Source organism: Sinocyclocheilus rhinocerous, unplaced genomic scaffold (genome assembly GCF_001515625.1).
Source record: "Sinocyclocheilus rhinocerous isolate Xijiao unplaced genomic scaffold, SAMN03320098_v1.1 scaffold119, whole genome shotgun sequence".
In the NCBI taxonomy this organism is placed as follows: Eukaryota; Metazoa; Chordata; class Actinopteri; order Cypriniformes; family Cyprinidae; genus Sinocyclocheilus; species Sinocyclocheilus rhinocerous.
The window spans coordinates 1,259,957-1,273,359 of record NW_015654491.1 but is presented as its reverse complement, the minus strand read 5'-3'; the positions used below and the strand labels follow the sequence as shown (position 1 = coordinate 1,273,359).

At 33.2% G+C, this 13,403-nt stretch overlaps 1 protein-coding gene across 1 annotated transcript; it reads left to right on the top strand.

Annotated features, from left to right (window-relative positions):
- The first annotated feature begins 8 nt into the window (after positions 1-8).
- On the top strand, positions 9-7,698 carry LOC107717057 (monoacylglycerol lipase ABHD12-like). Its single transcript, XM_016523698.1, has 11 exons — positions 9-27; positions 875-905; positions 1,002-1,032; positions 2,649-2,694; positions 2,797-2,926; positions 3,109-3,146; positions 4,081-4,160; positions 4,263-4,345; positions 4,722-4,800; positions 5,482-5,609; positions 6,893-7,698. The coding sequence occupies exons 1-11, from the start codon at positions 9-11 to the stop codon at positions 6,924-6,926; spliced, it is 699 nt and encodes a 232-aa protein (XP_016379184.1). The 3' UTR covers positions 6,927-7,698.
- The last annotated feature ends 5,705 nt before the right edge of the window (positions 7,699-13,403 follow it).

Below are 13,403 nucleotides of genomic sequence, written 5' to 3'. Positions count from 1 at the left end.
TTATGGCCATGGCTGTCTTTCTGAAGGGTGTGGAAAAAGTCCTGCACTTGTTGAAATGCAGCCTGTGGCCCAAAATGTGTAAATCCGTAGTGACAGAGGACTGCACGGGCTGTGGGCTGCTGGCCATTGAGTGTGACTGTGTGTGTGTTTGACTTTTATTAAGTAACAGTGGGAAGGGCCATATAAGCTTCCTGCAGCTGATGCTGTAATTTTCTCTGCATAAATAAGCTTGTCTGTGCGCTGGTCAGATTCAGTATTGAATAGGAGAATCTTTGATAATAAAGTCTTGGGGAAGTGAACAGGATATTTTAAGCCGTTAAAGACTACACTACCATTCAAAAGTTTGGGGTCAGTAAGATTTTTTTTTTATATATAATAAATAAATAATAATAATAATAAATAATGTGTTTTTTTTTTACCTTAAACACATTTCATTACACCAAATACACAAAATAATGTTCTTTTTTGCAGCATCATATGACCCCTTTAAGGCTGGAATGCACTACATGACTTTTGCCCTGATTTATAGTCTGGAAGATCAGATCTGCGGATTTGACCAAAAGTCATGTAATGTATGATGTGCACCAACTATGATTCTGTCTAGTCACTGGAGATCAAACCTGTTTAATATTTTGAGCCAATTTTAGAAAGTGTATTATCTTCATTTGTTATGTGTGTACTAGCAACAAGGTGTGTATTTTTGTATGAGTCTGTTGTGTTCGGAATGATTTGAAAGTCTGGTAGTGTGTAATCCCCGGTTAGTGAATGGAGCCCAGTTTTTCTTCTGTAACCATTTACATTTTGACAAATTTGCAGTTTGTCAGATGCAATTCTCTGGTCGTTTTACTTAAGTGTGTTTTTGTGTTTGTTTTAGAGGAGGGGATCACAGAGTTCAGCTGTACAAGGTAAAAGAAAAAAAGAGCAACTGCTTTGAATTTACACTACCATTCAAAAGTTTGGGGTCAGTAAGATTTTTTTCTTTATTTATTTGTTTGTTTTAGAGGAGGGGATCACAGAGTTCAGCTGTACAAGGTAAAAGAAAAAAGAGCAACTGCTTTGAATTTACACTACCATTCAAAAGTTTGGGGTCAGTAAGATTTTTTTCTTTATTTATATATTTTTTAAGAATTTCACCCAAAGAGCGCACATCCAACAGGCCAAAAGCTCAATGTGGGTGCTCAAGTTGCTCAACCACAAAAAGTTGCATAAAAGAAGATCAAAGCTGGCACACCACAGCTCCAAAATTAGAAAAATATGTTCTCACCACACCTAAAAGCTTTTCATCAGACAATGAACAAATACACAGCTCAGCACTTATATACAGCACAAACCTAAATCACATGAATCACCCACATGGCAAAAAATAAAAAATAAATACACACAAGGGCAATCAACAAACACATCACATAAGGGCAATAAACATATCGCATAAAAGTGAAAACAACGATTGACTGAAAACACTTAACCATATACATATCAAGAAATACCTGACTGCAAAAAATAAAATAAAATATATATCAATAAACAATATCTAACACAAAAATCAACCAAAAAATACTTAATTGCAAAAAAAAAAAAAAAAAAGACCAACACCAAATCAAAATATAATATCAAATATAGTGTAATAAATCCAAACAGATAGATCAATGTTATAATTAGAGAAAAGCTTCACGTTTTAAAAGTAAGTTATTAATGTCTAAACTTCAGACAGTGTCGTGCAACTGGACTTCTAGTTGTTGTAGTTGTTTTACAAGAAATCGTTCCTCGGATCTTAAAACTTTTTCCTGTAGAGGGATGATTAAAAGTTTGTGTTTTATATGTAAAATTGCATTGTTGACAGCCTCCACACTTATAATTACCAAAAGTTATATTACTTAAATGATGTGTTGGCTGTGGAACAGACAGATCTGCCCCAACCAGCAGATTACGCACATTAGGTGGTCTTTTGTAGACCACCCGATGTGGTTTGAAAAAAATCGATTACAACTTAGGGTCACTCTCAACAATGTGCAAGTATTTCTGAATTATACCTCCAATGTTTTTAGCCACCAGTATTTCTGAATTATACCTTCAATGTTTTTTTTTTAAGAAATAAAAAATTTTTTTCAGCAAAGACACATTAAATTGAAAAAAGTGACAGTGATGTTACAAAAGATTTCTATTGCAAATAAATGCTGTTCATTTGAACTTTCTATTAATCAAAGGATCCTGAAAAATGTATCACGTCTCCCCAAAAATATTAAGCAGCACAACTGTTTTCAACATTTATAATAATAAGAAATGTTTCCTGAACACCAAATCAGCATATTAGAATGATTTCTGAAGGATCATGTGACACTGAAGAGTGTCGGAGTAATGCTGCTGAAAATTCAGCTTTGCCCTCACAGGAATAAATGACATTTTTAAATGTATTACAATAGAAAACTGTTATTTTTAATATTAATAATATTTCACGTTATTACTTTTTTATTGTATTTGTTGTCAAATAAGTGCAGCCTTGGTGAGCATAAGAAAACGTAAAAAATCTTAGCGATACCAAAATTTTGAACGGTAGTATATATTTAAGATTTGAAAGCACTGCTTGTCTTATTGTCCATTTGTCAATTTGAGTTAATGTTTTTACACTTTTTATATGCTTGTCTCTGCAGGTTCTTTGTTCATTAGGCTACCATGTAGTCACATTTGATTATAGAGGTATGTTGAGTGTCAATTTTAATGCATTATCCTATCATGCAAGTCCGAATCCCATTCGCAGTCCTAGAGTGAAGCACCATGTGGTTTTGTTTGTTCGTGCAGGTTGGGGTGACTCTGAGGGAAGCCCTTCAGAGAAAGGCATGACATCAGACGCTCTCTTCCTCTACCAGTGGATAAAGCAGCGGATTGGCCAGAAGCCCCTGTACATATGGGGTCACTCGCTCGGCACAGGGTGAGATGAACTCGCCTGAGCCATCTGAAAGAGCACTGTTGATGGTGTTCTTTTCTCTAGATGTAGATTCTCTAGTTCTTGGAATAACATTTTAGCTTTCCTTTGATGTAAAGGAATTGATTGTGTAACTCCCTGTGGCATTTTTGAACTGCTGCTGATGCTGTACATTCCTGTTTTTCCAGAGTGGCCACTAACCTAGTGAGACGGCTCTGTGACAGGGGTACGTGAACATGCATTCATGCATTTGTGTTTTCTTGGAATGTTGCGACTGAAATAAATAGTAGCCAACAGTGTGAAACTACAAACCAAGCAGAAACTTCCAACAATGGCTTTATCCTTCAATGGCAAGCAGCCATTTACAAATCACTTTGAATACATGAATGAGTGCTATGTCGCCTAATTATTATTCATGAGAACTCATAAATAATGTCCCCAGAAGAAAAGCATAACCTTGTGGACTTGTCCCCACAAGGAAAAGGGACTAAATAATGATCAGGCTTTACACAGCCCTGGAAAATCTTGAAAATCCGAAAGTGTGATTTCAAGGCCTGGAAAAATTACGGAAATTAATAAAATCAATATACAGTACTGTTCAAAAGTTTGGGGTCAGTACTATTTTTTTTAAAGAAATGAACACTTCTGTTTATTAAAGATGCATTAGATTGAACAAAGCGACAGTAAAGACATAATGTTAAAAAATTATTTTTTTTTAAAATAATAGTAAGAAGAAGAAACATCTTCAGCACCACATCAGCATGCTAAATTATAAAAGTCTTAAGTTTTAATCATCAATAAATAACTGGATAAGTCATGGGAAATTCAAATTTATGTGTAAAATAACTAACGTTGTAATTTTGGTTTAAAATTAGTTGATAAATGTTATAATTAGCTCATATTCTGAACAGTGAATGTGAATTAAAGATCCGTAAATAAAGAGATTAGGAATATAATTTAATTTCTTTTAAGTAAGCGGTGACTGTGTTGATGTTTCAGAAATAGACAAGCTTTCATAGGCACTGACTTTACTGGATTAAGACTGAACTGATTTAATTGCCAAGCACTTCTAATAAGTCTTTAAGTTACATAAGCCTGTAGTTGAGGCACTATTTTAAACATGAAGGAATGTTGCAGACTTCCTTCCATTGTGCTTACAGGAACGCCCCCAGACTCCCTAATTTTAGAGTCACCCTTTACCAATATCAGAGAGGAAGCCAAGAGCCATCCCTTCTCTATGGTGAGAAACCAACTTCCTGTTCAATCTCAAGGTATCACATACTGCCTTTGTGCAACAAATAAACATGACTAACCTTGAACGTTGATATGTTAATTTGAACAGGTTTACAGATATCTACCAGGCTTTGACTGGTTCTTCCTGGATTCTATAACTGCAAATGACATTCGCTTTGCCAGTGACGAGAAGTAGGTTCTTCTGTTTATCTACAAAAACTGTTCCGTGTTTATATAGCACAGTGTCCTTGCAGCTGTGTTAAGATAATCATCTCAGGTCTCTGTTCTGTAGCGTTTTCACATGCTGGAGTCTTCGTCTTCCTCTGAGAACTTGCTTTAGAAACAGACTTGATGTACATGTGTATAAATAAACCGCTTTAGTATTCAGCGGCATGTGGGCATTGATTCTTGAGTCATAGATGGTGATCATGTATTTCATTACACAAACCTCCAGTGCAAGGTCCCAGACTATAAAAAACAGACCTGTGTCCTGAATCCCTATAAGGGAGTACTTATTTTGAGTTTTTGAGTATCTCAAACTACTGAATTGTGTCTGTTTGTCTCTTAGTGTCAACCACATATCCTGTCCAGTTCTGATCCTGCATGCAGAAGATGATGCTGTTGTACCCTTCCAGCTGGGAAAGAAGGTAAAACATCAGTGTCAGACAATGAGAGGGTTCATTTAAAACTGTAAAACGGATACTTCAGACTCTAAATTCTGATTGGATGAGCCATGTTCAGAGCTATTGTAAAAGCACATGATTTTAGTTTTTTAAAAGCACTTTTTACATTTATCTGCCACTGTTGTCAGGCTAAGTAACACAGTTTTGCATTATAAGTGTGAGGATATGTATTATTAAACAACCTGTTACATATCAAACCAAAATCATATATTGAAAAAAGTTACATTAAAACTGGTTTTGTTTTGTTCAGAACGAAGCAAAACCTAAATATCTCAATATAAACCACCGGTATCACTTCATTACTTTCATTATGCTATATAAAACAGAACTACAGTGCTATAGCTATTTGAAGTATAATAATAAATATGTATTTCAACAACAATAACATTAATAGCTCCTAATGCATTAATAATAATAATAATAATAATAATAGTCATAATAGCTCCTAATGCATTTGTTTTTTTAAAGATCTTAATCTATATAAAACAGAACTACAGTGCTTGAAGTATATGAAGTATAATAATAAATATGTATTTCAACAACAATAACATTAATAGCTCCTAATGCATTAATAATAATAATAATAATAGTCATAATAGCTCCTAATGCATTTGTTTTTTTAAAGATCGTAATTTTTTTTCTCAGCTGTATGATTTGGCAGCTCAGAGCAAGAGTCTGAACGGTCATAAGGTTCAGTTCATCCCATTCCCCAGCTCTCTGGGCTACAGACACAAGTTCATCTACAAGAGCCCACAGCTACCAAATATACTCAGGTGTGTACGCTTTACAAACTGCTGCTATTTGTATTTTTTCCCATTGCTTAGTGTCGACAAAACAGTTTGGCTACATTCATCTTTTTATTCAATTGGATGAGAATACAAGCTATTTTTAGGATTGTGTCAGGTGGTGTAGTTTTTACATTCTGCTCCAGGTCCCTGACAAACAGCTGTGGCGATAGTAATTCAGACCGAAGTCACTGTCTATATGTTCCAGTTTGTGCTGATACTGAACCAACAACCCTGTCTGAATACAGAGATATGGTTTTATTTGAGATGGGGCTGTTGCTAATTATCTTTCAGAGAGGCACACCTGTACATTTCTTTAGGAAGAACACCAGAGGTCAAACATTTTGTCAACTGAACTGCTGTGATCTAAATTATTTCTATGAAGTAGCCTGAGATTTTAAAGGGGTCATATGACGTTGCTAAAAAGAACATTATGTTGTGTATTTGGTGTAATGCAATGTGTTTATGTGGTTTAAGGTTAAAAAAACACATTATTTTCCACATAATAAAGAAAAATTGAAATCGCATCATATGACCCCTTTAAGTAATAATGTTTAGTTTTATAAATGAAATTATTAATTCAATTGAATTATTGACTTATATTTGTCAAATAATATATATTTTTATATATATATAATTTTATTTGAATTTTATCATATTTTTAAGTTTTAAATTAATTTAAAATAAATACTAACAATTTGTTATTTAAATTCAGTTAAATTATAAATATTGTATATACCAAAACACATTTGGACAATGTGTCCACATGTGGATTATATTAATTTGCATTAGATAACAAAATAAATATTTGAAGACTTTTTTTCAGAACTACCTTGCATAGACATTTCTTTTTTCAATTACTTTTAACCAACTGGTTGCGAGGTCATTTTTACTGGATATATTTAATATAGCTATCTTATTTTTGAGCATTATATTAATTGTTTTATAATTGGAAAAATACTTTTTTTGTGAAACATTTAATGGACAAGTGTGCCTTTTTTTATTGACACAGTGACACAGATGTGTAATTGAAGCATCAAAATACTTAAGGGCCACTATATACATTTAATAGAATTTATATTGATTTAAATACATATTTTTATTTAGTTTAATTGAACATTATATTTTCTATAAAAGTGTTGCAAACCCTGGTCAGGAAACCCAGTGGTTGAGTTTAATAAATATTTTCACACTTTGGTTGGAAATAAAACCTAATAGATGGGGATTTTGAGAAGTCTAATGTGTTGTTGTTCTCTTTGTCTCTGTCTCAGTGATTTTCTCAGTGCGCCGCATCCTCACGTGTAGTCAGGATCATTTCAGCTGACTGCCCTCTCTCACACACTCTCAGTTACACACACATACACAATGTACATGATCTGCACCATGTACTTCATGTGTACATGCACACACAAGCATGGACTGAAGATGCACCAGTTCTTTTGCATTCCTTTGTTAACTTAAAACCTACGGAGGGAGAAAGTTATTGTCATTTGGAGAGTGACAGGGCTGGGTGATTTCTTACACCGCTTCCTGTTGCCATGGTAACAGATCTGAAGGGGCAGCTGGAGCACAAAGTATGCAAAATAATATGCAGATATGCACTGAAATAATGCTTAAGTCAACAACCCTCTTCTAAGGAGAGACATAATGATAAAGTTTTAGCGATGGCACTGCGAAGACCACGCAAGGATTACAGTCAATGGGAAGAAGCAGGACAACATATTATAATGATGTTATTGTCAGTGCTTGCTGACTGCGATTCACTCCTTTTTTATGAACATACAATAACAAACTTGACGACAATATCATGGACCTTATTTCAATTCTGAAATCCACTCAATGTAAACAGCGAGTTATTTTAGGTTGAACTTGAATTGTGTACAATAAATGTCTTTTCTTTTTTTTCTGTCTTTATTTTTCTCCCAATTTAAATAATGATTTAAATTGCAGAATTTTATGCTGCCTTGGCATTAAAACTGTGATATTTTTATGGGATGTATTGTGCTTGTGCTGTTGTGTTTAGTTGATACTAATGCAACTCGGCTGCAATCAGAACCGAATGCGCTTTTGAAATGACAATGTTGACAGATGTTTCATTATTTTAATGCATTTGGTTGATCAATACTAAAAGAAAAATTGAAATCGCATCATATGACCCCTTTAAGTAATAATGTTTAGTTTTATAAATGAAATTATTAATTCAATTGAATTATTGACTTATATTTGTCAAATAATATATATTTTTATATATATATAATTTTATTTGAATTTTATCATATTTTTAAGTTTTAAATTAATTTAAAATAAATACTAACAATTTGTTATTTAAATTCAGTTAAATTATAAATATTGTATATACCAAAACACATTTGGACAATGTGTCCACATGTGGATTATATTAATTTGCATTAGATAACAAAATAAATATTTGAAGACTTTTTTTCAGAACTGCCTTGCATAGACATTTCTTTTTTCAATTACTTTTAACCAACTGGTTGCGAGGTCATTTTTACTGGATATATTTAATATAGCTATCTTATTTTTGAGCATTATATTAATTGTTTTATAATTGGAAAAATACTTTTTTTGTGAAACATTTAATGGACAAGTGTGCCTTTTTTTATTGACACAGTGACACAGATGTGTAATTGAAGCATCAAAATACTTAAGGGCCACTATATACATTTAATAGAATTTATATTGATTTAAATACATATTTTTATTTAGTTTAATTGAACATTATATTTTCTATAAAAGTGTTGCAAACCCTGGTCAGGAAACCCAGTGGTTGAGTTTAATAAATATTTTCACACTTTGGTTGGAAATAAAACCTAATAGATGGGGATTTTGAGAAGTCTAATGTGTTGTTGTTCTCTTTGTCTCTGTCTCAGTGATTTTCTCAGTGCGCCGCATCCTCACGTGTAGTCAGGATCATTTCAGCTGACTGCCCTCTCTCACACACTCTCAGTTACACACACATACACAATGTACATGATCTGCACCATGTACTTCATGTGTACATGCACACACAAGCATGGACTGAAGATGCACCAGTTCTTTTGCATTCCTTTGTTAACTTAAAACCTACGGAGGGAGAAAGTTATTGTCATTTGGAGAGTGACAGGGCTGGGTGATTTCATACGCCGCTTCCTGTTGCCATGGTAACAGATCTGAAGGGGCAGCTGGAGCACAAAGTATGCAAAATAATATGCAGATATGCACTGAAATAATGCTTAAGTCAACAACCCTCTTCTAAGGAGAGACATAATGATAAAGTTTTAGCGATGGCACTGCGAAGACCACGCAAGGATTACAGTCAATGGGAAGAAGCAGGACAACATATTATAATGATGTTATTGTCAGTGCTTGCTGACTGCGATTCACTCCTTTTTTATGAACATACAATAACAAACTTGACGACAATATCATGGACCTTATTTCAATTCTGAAATCCACTCAATGTAAACAGCGAGTTATTTTAGGTTGAACTTGAATTGTGTACAATAAATGTCTTTTCTTTTTTTTCTGTCTTTATTTTTCTCCCAATTTAAATAATGATTTAAATTGCAGAATTTTATGCTGCCTTGGCATTAAAACTGTGATATTTTTATGGGATGTATTGTGCTTGTGCTGTTGTGTTTAGTTGATACTAATGCAACTCGGCTGCAATCAGAACCGAATGCGCTTTTGAAATGACAATGTTGACAGATGTTTCATTATTTTAATGCATTTGGTTGATCAATACTAGTTTGCATGCCTGTTACTGGAAAAAGATTGTTGCACAGTCAAAAGATAGCAAAACTGTATGAGAAAACCTTTCCTTTTCTTGGTTATGTGGGTTATATATTTTCTTTGGCCTTTGTACTTTCAGTTTGCACATTACAAAAAAAGAAATAAAATTAATTATTACCATATGTTGAATACCAAAATCAAAAACAAATGCTAAAAGAATGACTTTGCTCACCAAGGCTGCTTTATGATTGATCAGAAGTACAGTAAAAACAGTAATATTGTTAAATATTATTACAATAAGTTTTTAATATATATATTTAATATATTTTAAAATGTAATTTATTCCTGTGATGGCAAAACTGAATTTTCAGCAGTCATTACTCCAGTCTTCAGTGTCACATGATCCTAATCATTCTAATATGCTGATTTGGTGCTCAAAAACATTTTTCATTATTGTCAATGTTGAAAACAGTTGTGCTGCTTAATATTTTTTGTGGAAAACATGATGCATTTTCAGGCTCCTTTGATTAATAGAAAGTTCAAAAGAACAGCATTTTTTTTTTTATAGAAATGTTTTGTAACATTTTAAATGTCTTTACTGTCACTTTTGATCAATTTAAAGCCTCCTTGCTGAATAAAAATATTAATTTCTTTCAAAAAAAAAATAAAAATCTTACTGACCCTAAAATTTAGAACTTTCTTTAACAAGCCCATTCTAATTTATCCAAAATTCACTTTTAGTGTATCTTGCAATGTAATTGTGTCCTTTAATTTGGTAGAATATGTGTAATGGATTTCAACATGCACAAAGTAAATGAGGCAATACTCAAGTCAAGGACTTGGATACCAAGATCCATGACTCTACGAAACATTGAGCAATAATGACATATCTTTGATTTGCTAACATCTAGTCATGTAAATATGATAAATATATTTTCTTCACTGTGCACTGACCATTTGATAATTCTTATCTGCATATTTAAAGTTATTTTCACTGTAATACAGACCCTTTAAGACTCAAAATCTGCTGTATTGTTGCTCTGTGTGTCAGGTTGTATTTGTTTTTTATTAAAATTTTCTGCTCAGTTATTTTTTTCTAGGGGTGATGATGGTAACAAGGTCATGTGTGCATGCAAGCTTCAATCGTAGATCTAGGCTCTCTGCTGATGTTATTCTCAGAAAGAAATTGTATCACAATAATTTTAATAAGTTTTCTTCTGCCAGTGTCTGACTGATGCACTGAAAGAAAAACAACAAAAATCTCTTTGTTTGTGAAGAACTATGTAGAAATGATCATTTTAGCAAGATCACCAGGCCCTAGAGAAGTGCAATAATATTATCTAAAGCTGAAGGACAACCATATGTAAGACCCCCCAAAAAATAAAAACTAATTTTATTTATATATATATATATATATATATTAGAAATTGCATGTTTATATAAAAATTGTTTGTATATACTTTTTATATAATTATATATATTTACATAATTTATTATTATTTTTAGGATGCTGCAATTTTAAAAATCATTTAAAATCCAGATAAGCTTTACAGATCTTGTAAAGGGTTTTTCATACTTATTCAGTCAATCATAAACTACTATCACACATGCACCTACAAGGAACAGCGCTTAAGAGACTAAACATTGATAGGCAAAATGCAAACGTGCAACATATAACTATATGACCCCCAGTTGTGCTTGAGAACTTGCTGATGCCCTGCTGGAAGAGTGGAGAAACATCTAACAGCAAGAACTTACAAATCGTGCATTCAATAAGAATGAGATGAACTGTACTCAAAGCAGCTGATGCACACAAGAGACTTTTGATATTGACCCCTCCTTGGTTTTGGGACTCATTATTCCATTTCTGTTTGTTAAATGTGCTTGAAGCATGTTCAGTTTATGTGTCAAGGTAATACAAATATTAACACACGTTCAGAAATTTGCTGGAAATAAAAGCAGTTGAATGTGAGGATGAAGCTGCTCACTTATATATTCCATTGTACTAGAATGTAAAAATGGACCACAGAATATTTGGACGTTACTGCTCTGAACACAGATTTCATTCTGCCATCTTTGTTGATGTTGACCAAATTTTGCATATTTGAATTCAACATTTTTTTTTTATATATAATGAAATGAAATACTGCCCAGTTATTTCAACAACAACTGTTACTTTTTGCGAACTGTATCATGAGTGGTTTACAATGTTTGTTTTCATCTAAGCTGCTGAACCTTACTGGACACATGCACAGATGCAAGTACAGTATGTTTGTTTGTAAACAATAAAGGACTGGAAAAGAAATGTATTGCTTTCTGATATCCATTAATTACAAGGCTTTTATACAAAATTTCATTTTTTCAAAAATTTCAAAACGGTGTTTATTTTTTACAGCAGAAAAAATATATAGTTATAATAAAAAAATTATAGATATATATTAGTAGGGTATAACTAAGGGAGGCACTTTGAAAAAAATAATTAAAAAAAGAAAACCTTGCACTTGGTTTTCTACTTTTAGAATATAACAATTTGGAGAAAAGGTTCCACTATTAAAAGTTGTGAATAGTCTAGCATTAAACTGCTTTTCTTGTAAATATAATACCCTCACAAACCACAATGACCGGTTGTTAAAGCAGTGCAGGGAGGCACGTATATGAAGCTTGGGGTATTTTAACTGAATTAACATGCTGATAGGCTGTTTTGTTTACCATGTATCAGGTTTAGGCAATACCTCATTCATGTGTACACTTTTACCACACCCAGCACCTGTTCAAGTCATTAATTTCTATTCCGAATGATTTGAATATTGCGTTACATGACAACAGCATTTAATCTTTAAAACAACGAACAGATTCTATTGCTCCAACGTCCAATTAGAATTGCCTTTAGTCATTTTATTATTTGTTAACATGGTTTTAAAACCATTAATTGTATACAGTACTTGTGTAAAAGGTAGCAAGACAACAAGGCCTCAGTACAATGTGTGAATGTTAAAAGTCACATCCATAAGCATACATTCAAACGACAGACCACAATCTGAAATGCTGTTTAGAGCTGAAACTCAAGCCAGGGTTTGCTTTATGAATTTCCATTTGCCAAAGTTCAAGCTGCTTTGTAAAATGAACAGGTACAATGACACAAATCTCGTGATTTGGTAATACAATGTGAAATAGTAAAGCGAATTGAATCAGCTTCCACCCTGACAAAAAAGCAACTATAACACTAAAAGACACACATGATGGATTCCCATGAGTTTACATCAGCCAGCTGCAATATATTCTCTATTCTCATTGTTTTATGAAGCATTTAAAAAGGTATGTGTTCTCCTATTGTTGTTAATATTGCACAGTATATGCACATAAGGCACCCTTTAACCTGCTTCTGAAAGCTTGAATAAAAAGATCATTTGGACACTGAACAACCACATCACACATCAGGAGGCATTACATCAATGCTGTTTGCATAGGTTACTTTTTTATGGCTGTTGTTTTTGCATATGTTACTTTTTTAAGGCTGTTGTTTCTGACTGGTTATATCACATATTTTAAAGCAAAAAGACTATTTCTACTGAATTTAAACAGACCAAAGGTGGTTGCTGGTCAAATAGTTTGTCATACATTTAAGAAATATTTCAGGATGTGAATGATAGTCAAGTCTCCAATGGTTTTCAGTTGCTGATTTGGCTTCATAAAATACTCAAAGGCTCTTGTTCGGTCCCACTGTGTTCTTGAAATTAGTTGTCCTTAAAAGGAACACTCCACTATTTTTGAAAATAGGCTCATTTTCCAACTCCCCTAGAGTTAAACAGTTGAGTTTTACCGTTTTCAAATCCATTCAGCCGATCTCCGGGTCTGTCGGTAGCACTTTTAGCTGTAGCTTAGCATAGATCATTGAATCTGATTAGACCGTTAGCATCTCACTCAAAAATGACCAAAGAGTTTCTATATTTTTCCTATTTCAAATTCGACTCTTCTGTAGTTACATCGTGTACTAAGACCGACAGAAAATGATATTTCGCAGCGCCTGAAAATAGGCTAACTTCCGTCAAC

What these genes read in the sequence shown, in the direction of transcription:
- LOC107717057 (XM_016523698.1), top strand. An exon ending in CCTTCCAGCTGGGAAAGAAG is followed by an intron (nt 4,801 to 5,481) that starts GTAAAACATCAG and finishes TTTTTTTCTCAG; the next exon opens with CTGTATGATTTGGCAGCTCA. An exon ending in CAGCTACCAAATATACTCAG is followed by an intron (nt 5,610 to 6,892) that starts GTGTGTACGCTT and finishes TCTCTGTCTCAG; the next exon opens with TGATTTTCTCAGTGCGCCGC.